This window comes from Diplotaxodon limnothrissa, linkage group LG13, assembly GCF_057381915.1.
Source record: "Diplotaxodon limnothrissa isolate DT_005_m linkage group LG13, D_limnothrissa_male_GT1.1, whole genome shotgun sequence".
Lineage (NCBI taxonomy): Eukaryota > Metazoa > Chordata > Actinopteri > Cichliformes > Cichlidae > Diplotaxodon > Diplotaxodon limnothrissa.
Window position 1 is genome coordinate 5,865,214 of NC_140608.1, and position 19,058 is coordinate 5,884,271.

Genomic DNA, 19,058 nt, shown 5'->3' on the forward strand with positions numbered 1-19,058 from the left:
ACCAGAAGACGAGACACTGTGCAGTCCCCACAATCCTTTTAGTAAACCATCACTCACTCCTGCAGCCGCATCTGCAGCAACACCCATATCAGGAAGAACATAATAATCCCTTATTAAGTGAAAACTAGAGATCACAGTAGTTTTGTTGTAGTTTTCATTTTAAATATAAGGTTTTCATCCTTTTATTTGTTGTAGTTTTCATTTTAAATATAAGGTTTTCATCCTTTTAAACATAAGGTTTTCATCCTTTTATTTTTTGTAGTTTTCGTTTTAAATATAAGGTTTTTATCCTTTATTTTTTGTAGTTTAGTTTTATTATTTTTTCTTGTTTATTCCACTTGTTATTTCATTTACTATGATTTTCATTTACTATGATTTTCTTTGTTCTTTTTATTATTTTATTTTGTTTTATTCTTTAGACCAAATGATTTCCATTTCTGCTATGCTGACATTTTGAAAATTAAAAAATTGCTTAAGATACTTAATAAATAACCTTCACAGACAATTGTTGTATACATTTAAAATAAGTTAAAACAGGAGGGAATGTTACAGGAAAAATGATTCTATGTTTCTTTACCTTCTTTTAAATGTGCAAGCATGCCCTTTTGTCTATGGTTAGATTAGTTTAGAATTATCTTTTTAGACTTTCTCAGCAAAGACATACTGTTTTGGGACATATTGTTTTAGATTGTTTTATCTCTCACAGCTTTCTCCCAGCTCTCTGCTGACGAGACTAGCGCCACATATGGAGTTGTTTATTTTATCTGTTTTGTATTTTCTTATCCTGTTCTCACTGTCTTTCCTATAAAAAGTGCCCAGCCTCTGTACACGTTGTGAGTTGTTCTGAACAGCTTACCCGTGTGCACGTTAAAGCATAAAAAGTGATCTTGTCTCATTGTGTCTTTATTTCTCCTGGGTCTTTTACAGAGTTTTCCCCCAACAACGGTACTTTCTTCAGCTTCCTGCAACTCCAAGCAATACCTTGTCAAAGTCATATAACCAAGAGAGAGATTCAGAGTCCACATTTTCTTTTACAGTTTCTTAGAATAGCAGTGATTTCATCTAGCTTACTGCCTCAGAGCTGCTATTACAGACTGCCCTAAATTTTCAGCAATTTTATTACAGTTTGGGTGCACTTACATTTCACCCAAAGTTCAGAAAACTTTCTCTGTAAGTATCAGCTTACAGACAAATTTTGTGCAGACTTGCGGGTTTTGGAAAGTGGCTGCTCAGCTGTACTTCAGCCAGGTTTGGACAGGTTGTGTGGCTATGAGCCAGGTCCACCACAGTGAGACTCTGGCTGGTGAGAGCAAGGCAGTGGAGTCAGCAGGTTGTTGTATCTGTCCAGTAGCAGGGATTCTCAGTCACTGCTCTTAAGTCAAGGTGACTCACGGTGGGTGAGGAGTCCACTCAAGTCCAATCTGAGCATAGCAGTAGAGGAAAGCTAGCATTGGTGGGGCCATGGTAGACCAGCCTGAAACAAAAAGAAAGCAAATATATTTGCATGTTTTTCGATTTACAAACTATCTGGATAATGCAGTCTATGTGTTGTTGTCAGTTATTTAATTATGAATGAAGCTTAAACGCAGCTTAAAAGTATATGCTAAGTGAGTAGGTTTGCTCATTTCCCTGTGCCATACTGCATCATGTTACGTTTTTTCCCTCCTTTTTCTATATTTAGCTGTTTCTCCGAGGGTCGTGCAGGCAGGTAAGGACAGCTGTCTGCACCTCCTCCCCAACTGGCCTGCCTCCAGATTATCTCAGTAACCTCCACCTGCACCCACAATGCTTTTCAATGGTCTATTCTTTTCTATTCATGCCAAAATCTAATTCACGCACACACTGGCTGCTTTATGCACAGCTGTACTGTCAGTTTTCTGTCTGCGTAAAAAAAAGGTTACATGAGCTGAGGCCAGAAAAGCTTTATTATGATGCAAAATATTTTAATGGCGCACGGAGGATAAGTTTTGTGTTGTGTAGTATGCATAGTGCGTTTCTGTCTGATTGCAACCATCTTTAAGAAAAGCCTTGATGTTTTAGTAAATATGAACTAATTATTAATCACATTGGGTATAACCATTTTCACATAAGCTATCATTATATGAAGCCTTTCTCACCTGTTTATTCATTATTTAAAGCCCTCTAGCCTACATGTACATTATGAGCCAAGACACCCCAGTGTTTTGCCTTTGCAGGTATCTGCATTTCATTAACACCCTCAGTGTGAAATATGTTCTCCAGCCAGTTATCCAATCTTTAATGTGGCCAACAACTAACATAGTAGAAAGGCAAAGTTGAAAGAAACACTACTAGCCAAATATAACTTCAGAAATATGTTGGAACTGATTGTATTTTTTAAAAATGTATTCGGTGCTTTCGTTTCTTCTTGATTATTCGCAATGTTTTTTGCAGGCAACTAAAATCTAAAAACAAAATAAAACCAACTGATGACCAGAACAACTTTTCAGATAAAAGAAGAAACTTAAAAATTGTAGGTTATCTCTTTTTTTTTTTCACCTCTTTGTTTATATAATATCACTAGAAAGGGAGAAGTAGAGGAAAATGTGATTGTTTTCCTACCACTGACAGTCACTCAGTCATTTTTCTGTGGACTCTGTCCCATTTCCTATCAGTGGATTATGGATTCACCCAGCTAACAAAGCTAACTAGCCATTGCTAGCTTAGCAACTCTATCCGGTTGTTAAGTGATGACGTGACGAATCCTACTTCCGGGCCTAAAGTAGTCTGTTTAATATGGCTTTTGTGTTGTTAACATGTTTAATGTTTTGTATTTTCTTCTATTTAATCTCAAAAAGCTCCTAAAACAGTCAGTGATCACTGTGGACCTCCCTCGGCTTTTATTACCGCTAATCATTTATTTAAGCTCAGTTTTTAAAACCTTAGGATGTAACTACAACCCATCCCATGCAGCAGTATATGAATGACTAACCTCATACACTCAACAAAAATATAAACGCAACACCTTTGTTACTGCTCCCATTCCCCATGGGATGGACGTAGAGACCTAAAATCCATTCCAGATACACAATATAACCATCCCTCCCAAACAGTGGTCACAAATCAGTCCAAATGTGTGGTAGTGGGCACATCTGCTATATTGAGATAATCCATCCCACCTCACAGGTGTGCCACATCAGGATGCTGATCTGACATCATGAGTAGTGCACAGGTGTACCTCAGACTGCCCACAACAAAAGGCCACCCTGGAATGTGCAGTTTTTTGCGCTATTGGGGGTCTGGGGACCCAAAACCGGTCAGTATCTGGTGTGACCACCATTTGCCTCATGCAGTGCAACACATCGTCGCGTGGAGTCTATCAGATTGTCAATTGTGGAATGTTGGTCCACTCCACTTCAATGGCTGTGCGAGGTTGTTGGATATTCGTGGGAACTGGTACACGCTGTCGTATACGCCGGTCAAGCACATCCCGAACATGCTCAATAGGTGACATGTCCGGTGAGTATGCTGGCCATGCAAGAACTGGGACATTCTCAGCTGCCATCTGCCCTGAACAATGTGAACCATGATTCATCCGTGAAGCGCACACCTCTCCAACGTGCCAGACGCCATCGAATGTGAGCATTTGCCCACACAAGTCTGTTACGGCGACGAGCTGGAGTCAGGTCAAGACCCCGATGAGGACGACGGGCATGCAGTTGAGCGTCCCTGAGACGGTTTCTGACAGTTTGTGCAGAAATTGTTTGGTTGTGCAAACCAATTGTTCCAGCAGCTGTCTGGGTGGCTGGTCTCAGACGATCTTGGAGGTGAACCTGCTGGATGTGGAGGTCCTGGGCTGGTGTGGTTACACGAGGTCTGCGGTTGTGAGGCCGGTTGGATGTGCTGCCATATTCTCTGAAACGCCTGTGGAGAAGGCTTATGGTTGAGAAATGAACATTCAATGCACGGGCGACAGATCTGGTTGACATTCCTGCTGTCAGCATGCCAATTGCACGCTCCCTCATTGCTTGTGGCATCTGTGGCATTTTGCTGTGAGACAAAACTGCACATTCCAGGGTGGCCTTTTGTTGTGGGCAGTCTGAGGTACACCTGTGCACTACTCATGATGTCAGATCAGCATCCTGATGTGGCACACCTGTGAGGTGGGATGGATTATCTCAATATAGCAGATGTGCCCACTACCACACATTTGGACTGATTTGTGACCACTGTTTGGGAGGGATGGTTATATTGTGTATCTGGAATGAATTTTAGGTCTCTACGTCCATCCCATGGGGAATGGGAGCAGTAACAAAGGTGTTGCGTTTATATTTTTGTTGAGTGTATGTGGATGGATTATCTCAGTTGTTCTCCTGGCTGAAGTTTGGTCCTTTTACAGCATCCTGCCATGCGATTACATTTGTTCCTGACCACCGAGAACACTCACGTTAACTTTTATCGAGTGGAAAAAAAGTTAGCTTGTTTATATTATGCTAACATAGCTGTGTCGCTAGCGGTCACGTAGCACATCATTATATACCAGATAGCCAAACTTCAGTAACCCTACAAACGTCACTGCTGTTTAGTTTTCTGTCTTCATTTATGTTGGAAGTGATAACAGAGCTGTACGTTTTAATTTGTTTCCAAAACCCCGTAGTCAGAACATGCTATATTGTATTTAGATAGAAGCTAGCGAGCTAACTTCCTGCTAACTTCTAACTCCGTTAAATGTCATAAATTCCGTTTTCATGGATGCCTGGATGTTAAACTCAATTGTTACACCTGGTAGAGCAGAACGCTGATCATTTTATTGAAGATGAAAGACTTTAGACAGTTTTTCCAACTCTCAATAATGCCATAGTGATCATTTGATATATGGACCTGCAGCGGAGTTTAGGTCCAGACACGGCTAGTGACGTCAGACTTAGCAACCGGATAGTCTTATCCCAATCACAGTGATGACTGCTTTAAAATAAACAAAGAAAAGAAAGTCAAATCAGATAAGGGTTCCACCTATATTTTATACACAAGATGTGTTTAGTGCTACTTACTGAATGTTAGCATGCTTGCACACTAAAAAACTAGCTTCTGAAACACTAATACTATGGCTTAACAGTGTAGTGGTTAACAACCTGGCCTAACACACAAAAGATTTCTGCTTCAAGCTTTGGAGGAGATATAAATCCTTGGAAGGGTTGAAATAAGAAGGACAGCTGGTGTAAAAGTCTATGGTAAAATGAAATGCGGGGAGTCATCTGCTAAGCCGACCACAGTGGGTAGCGCCGCATGTTTGCTTTGGCAGGATTTTTATGTTGGATGTCCCTCCTGACGCAACCCCAGAAGGGACTTGTGTTTCTTCCCAGAAAGTACCATTATTATTTAGACAAAAAAAGAATGTGCTAAAATTGGGAACAACACACGTTTGTTGCCTAAAGTAAATATATAGCAATTCTACCAATGTTAGGTAAATGTTCTAAGGGGAAATATTGCCATTTTTAGGACTTCATGTGCCTTAAATTGAGCTTTAAGGAATCTTTGCAGTTAAAAATGAAACACAAAAAGTACTCCTTGGGTAACAGTGAAGATGTCATCAGCACATTTGTGCATGCAATAAACAAACAAAAAAAACCCCCACACATAACAGTGCAGTGGTACTTTTTGCTGTGTTTGTGTGCTCTTGAATTAAAACTTGGTCTGTCTCTTAGTTGTAACTTTAGAGTACATGGGGGCTTTCAGGTGCAAGACTCAAGGGGACACTGTTAACACAAACAACTTAAGACACACAGTGTGTTCAGAAAATTGTTTGTTGTACATTTTGCCAGAAAGGTCAGGGAGCAATTACACTACTGCCTGCACCACTCACAATCCCAGACACTCATGTTAATGAAACCACAGCTCCCTCTCTGCAGTTTCCTGTGAGGACACACGCAGACACAAGTAACTGCCTCAGGCGTTTCTGCTGGAACCATTATATCTCAATTTAAAGTGCAAAAACACATGTAATCAGTGAAAGAACCGAGCTTATTAAGTGATTTGTTAAATCATGTATTTCTAATTTTCCAGTCTTTTTTTTTTTTTAGCATTTCAATGATCTTAATAAATCCCCATAAAAGCAAACTGAGATTCTCAGCTATTGCGCAGCTCTTGCTCTGAATAATTCACAACTGAAATGGTATTTTCAAACACCATGCACTTATTTTTAGGTTCCTCTTAACTTATTTACACCGAGACTACAGTCTTGTGAGCACGAAGGAGGTCAGGAGTGCTAGAGGAGGTGTAAAGTTATGCACCATTTGCTGCCTCCAACAAAATTTTACTGTAACATTGAAGCTTAAGTGGTGACTGGAAAATACCCTGTCAGACTGCTTAGGTTTGACTTTAAGATCCCACAGACTGTGGTATAAACAGAAATGCTAAAATAATAAATAGTAATAAAGAAAAGTAATAAAGAAGTGCTTCAGTTTGTGGATTTACACTCACTGCACAACATGAACTAAAATCAGCATGAAATAGAAAGACGGTCTTTTGCCCTTTATCTGTTACCTGAGTTTACCTCTTGCCATGGCATTCGTGGGTGATATTACACAACCTTTAAATCTAACAGTAAACCACTCACATCAATACTAGTGATCTTCACATCAATATATATGTATTTTTTAAATGAATGAAAACAACAATCTGTCATTTTTTTTTTTTTAAACGTCCCTGGCACTACATAGATCAGCTTAGTAACAACTTTCATCTCTTCAAGTTCCTTTTAAAATCCTATTTTAAACAGCAGGCAACTGTTTTCAGCTCTCATGAGCACAGTGTAAACCATAGTTTCAGCACCAAACATAAGCACACTGGCACAGTCTGGGACTCGCTGGTAAATGCATTTAGCAGCTAAAGATTCACTTATTTCCCTCAGGAGTTAGTAGAGTCAAAGAAAGAGCTGGAAAGAAAGAAAAAGAGATAATGAAGCAATTAAGCAGCTGTTTCCTAACATCCAACACTTGTACAAACTTTACAGGGTAGAAATGTTGTTGTTGTTGTAGTACAGCTTCCACTGCTGCTCATAAGTGGATAAATGTCATGTTTTGGTTCAAGCTATTGCTTGTTTTATTTTGTAATCACTGCTTCTTGTCTGTTTTACTTCCTGCGGTAATTTTATTTCTATTTGCCACTGCCTTATTAGTTTTTCTTGTGTCATCTTCCACACCTGTTCCCCGTTTCTCTCCCGTGTTAAATCAGCGACTCACCCAACAGTTTTTATATAGATACACTTGTCAGTTTCCACAGATCTCTGCCAGATTGTCTTATTCCTTCTTATCTTTTTGTGTTTGTCTCCTTTGTGACTGACAATTGGATTTAGTGTTTGCCTGCTCTTCTTCTGGATCCTTTGCAGGGCTGCTTGCTTTACTGTCTTTGACCTCTGCCGGCTTTGAATAAAAATTTACATTTTGGACTTTTAATCAGCCTCTATGTTTGCCACATTTTAGCGATATAAATGAGTAAACTCATATTCAACTCAATTAAAATTCCACATTAAAGTTTTGGTTAATATACAATATTGATGATGTGACATTCCACTGATGGGCTTTTTTGTACCGACTGTGCTCCCAGCCCAGCAGCGAGTGCAGCTCAGACTGCTTATCGTAACTAGACAGGCTTCAAGAGGCGCTGCCATCTTTCTTTAGGTATCCAATGAGCCAAAAAAAGAGACACTGGGAGAAAAATAGGTCCTGGCACAACCACATAAGCAGATGTCTCTTTATTCGCCTGTGCAGATTAATTAAATTAGAAAAACTGTTAAATACACAAACCTACAGAGAAGCAAAATTTTTAATGATTTCTTATATTTTATTTCCGATTTTATTTTCTAGTACATACTGGCTGGCTTCGCTCTGTTGCTTTAGGAAAAACAATATTTAGCTGCTTTCACCGCTGAGGGCAAACATGTGATGACCTACAATGCAACTCAGCTGTCAAATTAAAAGGAGCACATGGCTGATAATCCACACAGGAGAATGTACAAATGCCAGCTGAAACAATCCTGCAAAATAAAGCCACACGCAATTCCCACTGAGTGAATGTTGTGGAAAGCAATTTACCGTGAATGAAGACACGCTTCCAGAAGATTCTGCCAACATGTATTCCCCCAAGGAACACCAGATTAGAAAGGATGAGCATAGCAGTGGAGAAGGCAAAGACAAGGGCGATGCATCGCCTTTTCATCGCCGCAGAGAAATTCTGCTCCTGGGAATTCAGAAAAATAAATACTAAGAGGCGAACCACAAGACATTTCTATTGTACATGGCAGAAGGAACAGAGAGGCACCTGGCACAAATGAACTGTGTGACCATAAACTAGGTGGATTTCACGGTGTGCCATCAGATATGAGCACTATATTGAGAACATGAACCATCTCCCAAGGCTATGGCCAAAGAAGCAATTGGGAACAGGCTTTTACTAACATGAATATTTGAGGTTAAGTGTACTTCCCCATTAGATGTGACAAGATCCAGCCAGTTTGTCTCCAGTCTGTAATTAGTGTACCCTCTCTAGGCATCATCTCTCACTAAATAACATAATATGACCTCTTTATTTCTGACTGCAGGAGAGATTTTTATTACATCCACACATCTTAAATGAAAGACTTAGTAGGTAATTTAAACCTCCTAATGTTTTAGCACCGTCAATGGATTTCAAACTTACAACTACGGAGTGAATAAAGGTCGAGGCAAAGAGAGACTTCAGAGAATTTTCCACCAGAACTCCAGCCCAATTCATCAGGGCCCAGTACTGTAAGAAGTCATGTCCACCGTGCCAGAGGCAGACGAATCCGAACGCAACACCAGTGGAAAACATTTTGCAAAGAGGACCATGGCGTGAACCTCCCAGTGGAACATAGATGTATCTGAAACACGAGTACATGTCATAAAAATAACAGCAATCCAGTGTCAACAGAATGAATAAAAAAGGGGATTCTAACCTGTGTAAAGACTAACCACTGCAAAACATTGCAAGTGTAAAAATGGCACCACAATGCATTTTGGATTAATCAGAACCAGAAAAAACTGCGTGGTCATGCTGATTTTACTTTTAAACATGGCTTTGACGTCTAGTTGCAAAAATAGAGGCAAACCAGAGAATATCAATCAACCTATTAACAACTCTGGAGGAGGGTTAATGTTTTTAAGTGTTTTTTTATGATTCACACACATTTAACCCACTGTCAAACGTACAAATTCTGTATTATTCAACACTTTAGCGCACTTTTGCTCCTGGTTCTGACTTAAGTATATCAGTTAATAAACTGTGAGGATACACAGTTAAATAAAAGAGCGACAATTCTCATGAGGTAATTCATCAAACAGTAAAGCTATAGCACAGCTCCTGCAGTTCATTTTTGTGGTTTAGATTAGATTACGTTCCATGTGGTATAAAAATAGCACCTCATGTGATAACACACTCGATGTGAATAGCGTCCAGTCGTTATCAAATGCAGAGCATGTTGTGAAGAAAAATTGCCTCAGATACTGCGAGAACCTTGTCTGTCCCAGAGGTACTGACAAGAGTCTGAACATGCTATATCACTCCAACACACTTAACAAACAAATCATTGTGTGCAGTGTTGCTGAGCTGGGAACTCATTATCTCAGCCACCCTGTGGCTAATCAATGTTCCTGAAAGATGAGCCAGCATTTTCTAAGCCTGAAATAGAGTGGCCAGCTCGGCCATATTGAGGATGAAAGTAGGTGCGAAAACAGATGGAAAGGTACCAGATTGTCAGAGCCAGAGGAAACTGAATACCTAAACATGCAGAGTATCTATCCATCTAATACATTCATTTGGATGTAGATGGATTCTAAACAGATGTTTTTCAAAATATGATAATATCATGCTGTACATTAATCTCTGATTAATCAATGTGTTATGTAACACCTGATTAATCCAAGCAGGTGGTGCAGACTACAACATGCTCACAGGTTTTATCGACTGTCATTAGGAATTAAAGAGTGTAGTATATATTGTTGTTGTGTAGGCATGCAGCTTACTTAATCGGTTTTGCTTTAAATCCACTAAAAACCGAAGTTAATTTCTAACCTTGCACCATACCCAACCTATTCCCCCACTTACATATTTGCAACCAATATTTACTAAGGTGTGAGATCAAATGCTTCTGCTCGTGTGTAGCTGCAATAATTCAATCAATAACCCAGTGAGAGCTCTTTTGTTGGGCAATAACTAAATGCGAGTGAAATGGAGAACCTGAGAGACGGTGGCACACAGACAGGAAAAGCGCAATGGAATGGCGAAGAATGAGCCACTTAGCTGCCCAGGGAGACGGGGTGTCAGTGAGTCATGTAGAGTACATCATTTAACACCTACGCACTCATCTAACGCTCTTCAGACAATTTCAACTGAATTTCAGAACTGCATTAAAACCTCTTTAAAAGTACTTTTGCAAGAAGGAACGTCGGGGGCATTGTGTCATGGGTATCATTTTGCATCTGCGGTAGGATAATTGCAACTGATGCCATTAGGCAGGAGAAAACAATTTCCAATGGGCACAAATTAAAATGGAAACTTGCATTTGCAATTTAAATTCTGGGATCTCTAGCAAATTAATTGGAGCCATTTTAAATCTCTAATATGCATTCTTTCATAAAAGTAGATGTACACATGCACCGTCATACTGTACCCGTCACACAACTGAGAAAAAAATAAAACCCTAATTAGCAAATAATAACCAAGACAGGGGAACATTTCCACTGTGTTTTCTGACAACCATGCAACTGTAGCGTTGCCTTAATGTAGCAACCTGCCTCCACCAAGCAAACCATAAACTCCCAATAGGCTGCATTCAGCCAAGTGTGCATCATTAAAAGCGAACAAACCAATAATGTGTGTTGTCCAAAGTACAAGTGTGCAAATTACAAATGCACATATTAAACAAGGAGGCATTTCTCCAGGGTGCACGGGCAGCGCCACAATAGAGGAACTGTTCACCAACAACATGCAACCTCATAATCATGAGAAAGCCTACATGCAAATGCAGCATCCTTATCCATTGTGATGAAAAATGTGGGCAGGCAGCAGGAGAATGGCATGTTTTTTTTAAGGTTATTCAGCTGACAGGTTCAATGCCCCACAGGAAATAAGCTCTTTAACTGCATAATAGATAACAGATGCGATACAAAAGTATTCCAAATATTAGATAAGACAGACATAGATAAAGACAGACAAATAAATGGATGCAGATAGGCAGATATTCTTGAGGCATTACTTGATTAGGATGACATTTCTCATTTTAAGTATGCATTAACATTGGAATTAGTCAGTCCATCACTGAAGTGCCTCTTACCTGATGAGCCATCGATACAGCCCCTCATCAAAGTGCCTAAGAGTGAAAAAAATACATTGAGTCACAAATTTACATAATAATAATATATCATTGAGTAAGAACCAGCTGAGCACTGGGCTTCATATAAACTGAGACCTGCGCAATAAGTATGTTTACACATTTGTGTTTATGTGCTTCCTCTTTGTCATTAAGAAGATTAGATTTGGCTCAGTCTATAACTGGAATTGTTTCATCAGCAATGTTGATGGATAGCTTTATGCAATCCATCAGTGAATTCGACCAGCGCACACACACAGGCTCGATTGGAGTGCATCAGTGTCAGCACACTGGTCCGTTTATCCTACAGCTGTTTTTTTTTTCTCGTTTTTTTACTGTAATACCAACACACAGCCTTCTAGCTCAGCTTTTTGTACTCTAAATATGGGGAATTTCTCACTGTTAAATTACATTTGGGAACAAGACTGATTGTACTGGGAGAAAGTGACAAACTGCTGGGATACGTTCAAGGTTTGCACTTAATGGTATGTTTGTTCTGTTTAAAAACTGCCCACTGCTATAATAAGCTGCTAGTTTATACGGCAAGCTAAAATGGTCCTGCAGTAAAGCGTCCCTTGATGCAGGATATAAGCTCTTGTAGAGAGATGTTAATTCAACTTCATTGTGATGATGATTATTACTTTTGAGGATTTATTTTTAAGATATGAAGAGTTGTTTCAACTGTCTACCCTTAACCTTAAACCATAAAAAGGAAGTAAAACCTGCCATCATCATACACATGAAACCTGTATGATTCATAAAGGTGAATCATTTAAGAGCTAAACAACAAATAACTGCACTGTATAAGCTTGTAATAGATAAGATGAAATGAATGTATATTTTGCACTATATAAATACATAAAGAGATTTTCTGAAGTGGCAAAGTCTAAATACTAACAGCACAATAGCACAAATGTTCATCCTTATTTATATACTTATACACAGTGTGTTATTGTTTTTGTTAATGAAATACCTGCTGAATAAGATTCCTTGTCCCTTGTAACAAGCGTTTTCCTTTGCATGTTCATTAACTTGAGCAATTGTGACCCCTTCAGTATAAACTAGGAATAGATCTATTAGACTAGTTTCCATTTTAATTGAAAAAATAAGTGAAAAGACAAGTTATTATTATTTTTTCCGCTCATTGTGACAGAAATAATTCAATACGAGCACATTTTAAACCACGAAACAGAAAAAAATCAAAGCATCTTTCCTGTTTCTTACAATTACACAGCACTGCGTAAAATAATAATAAACCAGAAATATCCAGGTTCCTTTAACTGACACACAAGTAAAACTCAATTATTAAAGCTTTTGGTTTTACTCTACAAGGTTTCAGTTTGTTTCATAATGTCCCTGCTGTCTAAGAAACACTGCAACAAACCTGCTGATTATGAATTAAAGAAAACAAATTGGCCTAAAAATAATAGCTTAACATGTGCTTATCATTATGATGAGTCTGAAAGAATGATCTTCAGGTGATCTTGTGTAGGACAACCTGTTGTTCTTACTATTAACAACATAAAATGAAACTATTTTCTGCGCCCACTTTGAAACTTGACAATAAATGACTTTGTTTTAATTTAAGGACATGAGGAAAGGTAGCTTTTCTAGTAAAGGGAATATTTAGCAAAGCTGAAAGACCAGTATAGTACTATGTTTGTTATTCTATCACTGTGGTTTCCCAGAATTGATTCCACTGTCTTACCTCCACATGCCTGTGAAACTGTACATGATGCTGACACAACGGGGAAGCTTGGGGGGAACCAGCTGATCCAAAGTAGCGAGCATGGATGGAAGGCCGAACAGTACCAGATACTTCACATAGAAGAACTGGACGACAGCTAGAGCAAGACCACCTGTGACAAAAATGAAAGTAGGTGGTGAAATCAAAAGTTCTTATTGTAAAAAAGTTCTATATAATCCTCAAACGTATGTTAGGCCAGTGTTATATTTATAGTAAAAACTCAAAAGATATATGGGAAAGGAGGATTAGATGTGATTTGTTTGTTCCACAGGTTTTCCAGTCATCTTATTGTCCAAAGGTCTTGATCTAAACTTCATTTCTTCCTTTCTTCACAATTCCATCAACTTTTTTGACAACACTGGCTGAAATGCAGCCCCAAACCATTACAGAGCCTCCACTTGTACCTCTCTCCTGACCTCCTCTCTACATATTTATAACGATTTAAACCAAAAATTTCAAATTTGGATTAATTACTCAATAAGATCTATAAGATAAGATCAGTGATTTCTAATAATAATGGATTGGATTTATATAGCGATTTTCAAGGCACCCAAAGCGCTTTACAATACCACTATTCATTCACTCTCACATTCACACACTGGTGAAGGCAAGCTACAGTTGTAGCCACAGCTGCCCTGGGGCAGACTGACAGAAGCGAGGCTGCCATATCGTGCCATCGGCCCCTCTGGCCAACACCAGTAGGCAAGTAGGGTAAAGTGTCTTGCCCAGGGACACAACGACCAGGACAGAGAGCCCAGGGATCGAACCGGCGACCTTCCGGTTACAGATGCGATTCCCAACCCCCTGAGCCACGGTCGCCCCATTTTAGTCCAGTTTTTGTATAATTTGGCATACATAATGGCCAACAAACAATACACAAACCAACTGCGGGTCCAGAAGCATCTCTTAGGTCCTTTGCTGGATTTTGTTTCCAATTTCTTAAGGATATGACCTTTTTGTTCATCTGCAGTATAGTGATTTTAGGTCACTTGTCCAATTTCTTCAAATTTTCAGATATGGCAATTGTCTAGCGAACAGCTTTTTAGGAATCTCCTTGTTGCAGAAATAATATTTTATGTGTGTCAAACTTGGCATTTTTCATATAGTGAACGAAGAAAATTGGAACAAATTATGTTTTTGCAACAGGCTAATAGTAACAAAGTATTTCAGACCTTCAGAAAGCCCCAAGACATTTGCTTTAAAATACCACTTACAAGAAAGTGTGGCTTCTTGGAAGCAAAATATAAAGAAATGAAGGATTAGATGGCACCAATTCGCTTGTGTCAATAAGCAAACTGTGCTCATATTGCAACAACACGACTGCCCAGACGTTTGTGGTATAAACCAGATGTAGTGCAGGTTTAACATATAACCAGTAACCTTGGATTACTCAAGTGTGGTTTTTTCTCTATTATATCATCTTCGACGTAAGCTCATAATCCAAGAGGTGTTTTAAAATTCATGTTACCAATTTTTGCTTAACATTCAAAAAATTTATGAAAGACATTTTAGACAACCACCTGCATAAACTGTATATCTGACTCTATGTGCATGTCAGAGACCAGCTCTGCTAATTTAGAGTGGGCTTATATTTAATTTAAGTGCAAATAAACTATTATATCAAAAACAAACAAATACACACACATATGAGAACGTTTTAAAACTTACATAATCCTGTGGTGGTAGCATGTAGTAGGTAAATGTAAAGTTTAAATTTTAAGAAAGCTGTGCTGTTGGTGGAAAAAAACAGAGTATCAAGACTTGCCTAAGGCCCAAGGAGGAAGAATTTCTATGTAGGTCTCATTAGACTGGATGGAGTGCATGTACATGACGTGGATCATGTATTCTGCAATACACCACCACAAAATGATCCGTCCTAATCTGAGCACCAAGTAACTAAGGGCAGATTCATCCCTGTTACTTTCCTCCGCAGACTTCTGCATCTGTTAGTGGAGCAAGAGAGCATGTTATTAAGGACTGCCAGGTGAATCTTCATTCACACAGCCCCACCCAAAAAAAATCTCAGGGTTGTAGTAAAAGAGGCAACACATAATGTAAGGATAAGTACAAAACTACGACAAAAAAGATAAGCTGATTAAAAAAATAAGTGAACATGTGATGTTACTGCTCTTTTGTACTGTAAAAGGGAGATCTGCTCTCAGGAGCACCAATCAGCTTCAGTCTCTTGCAGATAAAAAAAAAACAAAGAGGAAAATTTGATTCTCAGTTTAATCTAGAAGAATGCTTTGATGTCTCTTACCTGCTCAATGTAGTTTTTGTAGGTTATAATGGGTCCATTATAGAAAAAAGGATGATAGAAGGTATACGAAAACAGCCAGCAAAGCTGCACAATACTGCATTGGTCTTCAGGGCTCCAGCAGTGCTCCAGGCTGAAGCTGATGAAGCGCAGACCACAAACAGCAACACTGAAGAGCAGCAGATAGTGCTCCTCATCACTCTCATACCAGCCTCTCTGTGTAATACAGTGGGAAGGCCAATTACATATGACGCATTCCATCAAAATCATTGCATTAGTAGTAACAGCACTAAGATAGACACTAAATATATATTCTATTTATTTATACAGTATAAGTGGACTATAGTGAAATGGTTAAGTAACATTAAAAATGAATCTAAATGTTTGCATTTTATCTGAAATTATTTCTATTTATCATTTATCATGTAGGAAATTGATCTGTTAGATAAATATACTCAAAATAAATTTACCCTAACCATGTGATCTGGATATTCTGTAGAAAGGAGGCAAGTGACCAAATGGTTCCCTTAGTATTTTGCGCCCTCTTGTGTTCTTGGCAAATATGACATCTAGTAACAATCACAAGGATAAAGGAAGTTTTCAAATTGTAACTGGATATCATGCTGCTACAGAATAACAAAAGGTTTTTACAAAAAAACTAGTTTAACATTATTATTTATATATTTTATAAAGCCCTGTCATGGGCTGGTAAACTGTCCAGCATATACCCTGCCTTTTGCCCCATGACAGCTGGGACAGCAGTTGAAAAATATTTTTTTCATGTTTTAAAGGACATATAATCTCCTGGAAATAAGAACTGCTGTGTTTTTACCATCTTACAATGATCTCTTCATATCTACAGATGGATTAGTCTGCCACTGTTTCTACAGTGGGACACAGTAGAAACGGATGGGACAAAAAAAACACTCACTGGCAGATATCACTAAATCCTACACAAGCCCCTTGTGTAGGATTTAGTGGCTTTGTGTTTGTCTGCGAATACCAATGTAGAAATAAAACAGTTTTTGCAGAACAGTCTGTGGTTTGTTGTTGATGCAGTCAAAGTTACTATTTTTGTGTTAGTTTTTGAACTAGGTGTTGCTTTGTAGGTGTTCAGAACACCTACAAGCATACAGGAAAAGATTTATTGTAGGAGTTAAAGCCAAGTCAACCCACCTGGATGTCTTGAAGTTCGTTGATATGAGGTGTGTAGAGCAGCAGCAGGTTACATGCCCACGACAGAGCGGGCTTTCGCAGCTGGGCCATAGAAAAGGACAAGCCCAGATGTACCAGCAGCACACTCACACCTTTAATCCCCAAAACACTGCTGGCTGCTAAGAAGCCATATATCGCAAGTGCTGGCACTCTAAACTGATGGAAAAACACATAAAAATGTGTGGGATTAAACTGTTTGCCACCTATATTATATTTAAAGATTACTGTAGCAACAGCTTCATACCTTGGGGTAAAAGATGCTGGTTAATCTTGATAAGACAGCATGACCAATCAGAGTCCACAGTAAAGAGTGCTTAGCCCAGTCAGTCCAAAAATTCCACTCAAAATCTAAAGGGTCCTGATAACAAAACAATGCACTTATAACACCTGAAACCTGTTCAAAAGCAGCTTTAAACAATGCAAATCTGTTAAGGTATTTTATTTCTATGCATCGATTAAATTAAAATTATTACTTTGTTATTCTAAATTTAAAATTAACTGGAAATTACCACAAACCTTTAGTACACTATAAGTCTTAAAATCTAGTCTGTTGGTTCAGACATGGCTTTCTATCAATTCAGCACTGAACTTACCCTTTTAAAACCTTTAACAAGGCCCTTTTCCAACTGGAATTCTCTCTCTAATCCCACTTCATACTCTGGGCCAAAAACAGGATATAACAGCTTTATTTATTTATTTTTTCTCATTTTATCTAACTAAGATTTCAGTAGTCATATTTCTACTATACCTTTGCTGAACCTGTGAAGTTGATAGAAAGAGTAGAGATGAGAGCCCAAGGAAAGCACCCAATAGACAAGGACCTCTGTCCTTGGCAAGGGAGCCAACTGGGCTTTAGATATGGATCCCATCAATGAAAGTCAATCCGCTATCGTATACCTAAAAAAAATTAAAATGACCACAGACCAAGATTACACTCAGCATAATTCCTAGTAGAGTTATGTTTGGAAACTATCTGCTGTAGTTCTGACTCACTTCATGTGCTAAAAAAAATTAATAATTTAGAAAAAAACTCTTGCTTTCACATGTTATAAATAGTTAAACAATGCAGTAGTGCTTATACAAGTCTATTTTACCAATTTAATGCAGGAAACCACGAAAAATGGCAACAAGACACTGTAAATAGTTCAGTAGTGATACTTCTTAGTGATTCTCATAATCAATACACTGTTTGGGTGTGCATATACAACACAAAGAGAAGATAACAAGAAGACTACAAAGGTGGGAGAACTTTCTTTAGTTTACTTTTAAAACTGATTTTCACACATAACCTATATTAAATGCACACTTCAATATACCCTGAGATGTATCCTTTAGTTGAAACACAGCAGAAGCTTGTGTGGAGGGAAATTACGTGTTTTTTGTTTTTTCTTTCATTCTACTGACTGAAGGACGCACAGCGACGGCAGTGCTTGTCAGTGCTAATCTGTTGGCTAGCACTGCCGTCGCTAGGTAACACTGTCCAGAGGTTGCTGGCCATGACGTATCGACCCTCTCAGCTGCCTAAACAAGTTAACCTTACTCTATACCAGAAACCGTCTCGGTATTTCAACTTAAAAAGAGCCCACTGACATAAAGTCGGTGCATGTATGTTTCAACATGCAAATTTGGGCATTAATTTGCGAGGTTTCCTGGGAAATTCCGTAAGCCATCCCACCAAAATACATATTTAGCTAAGCTAGCTCATCGGTTGAAGACTTCGTAATGTTACCTAGTAACACTGGGCTGGTGTCCATTGCGTTGTTGTAGATTGCAGACTTTACTGTATAATAGTGCTTGGACAGTAGATTCCCCCGGTATCCAACATTCAAAGGTATGGCATTCTTCTTTTTGCTTTTCCTTGGCTAGAACTTTTTGGAACATGACTGCCCCCAATTGTGCGGGAGTTGCTTAGCTGGAGAAGTACTATTAATAGAAACGTACTTTAGTCGTGATTTCATTTTTAGTGTTGGAAGTTCAGCCGAACTCATAGCAGTTACTCACGATTTCTTATTTTGTTTTTACTTTAAGCTACCAGGTATTTGCCAGACTTTCGGGAATTTTCAGATAATACTGTAGACATCAGTGTGTATGTGTTTTTTTTGTTGTTGTTGTTTATATTACTCTCCATTTCTTGAATGAAAAATTAGAAGAGTAATTAAATACAGAACTGTTAAACTGCGTAAACTAGCTTAAATGTCCCAGTTCCCATTAATGTTTCAGCACACATGACATTTGCCAAGTGAGTACACAATATGACATGGGCATGATAAGGATGATCTTTTTTTGTTTTGTTCACTTCTTCTTCTCCCCCCCGACATCCAAATAGTTAATAACATTTCTGAAATTTACGTTGTACATACAAATACTGTATATTCCAAGAATTCATTCAGAGTGCACTAAATTATTTACAGTGTTACAGTTTATTGTGGAGAAACTGTGTTGTGTTGTTTTGTTTGGTTAAGGGATCAGCAACAGCATGCATATTGAGTTAAACA

The 19,058-nt window shown here is 38.6% G+C and overlaps 1 protein-coding gene across 1 annotated transcript; it reads right to left on the minus strand.

The window, feature by feature from the left end:
- Positions 1-586: 586 nt before the first annotated feature.
- On the minus strand, positions 587-19,015 carry hhat (hedgehog acyltransferase). Its single transcript, XM_085369694.1, has 12 exons — positions 18,293-19,015; positions 17,312-17,460; positions 17,157-17,221; positions 16,808-16,921; positions 16,525-16,719; positions 15,352-15,564; positions 14,857-15,034; positions 13,053-13,203; positions 11,309-11,344; positions 8,656-8,857; positions 8,052-8,196; positions 587-1,474 (listed from the first exon to the last, which is right to left on the minus strand). Exons 2-12 carry the CDS (start codon positions 17,430-17,432, stop codon positions 1,389-1,391), a joined length of 1,506 nt encoding a protein of 501 aa, XP_085225820.1. The 5' UTR covers positions 17,433-17,460; positions 18,293-19,015; the 3' UTR covers positions 587-1,388.
- Between the last annotated feature and the right edge of the window lie 43 nt (positions 19,016-19,058).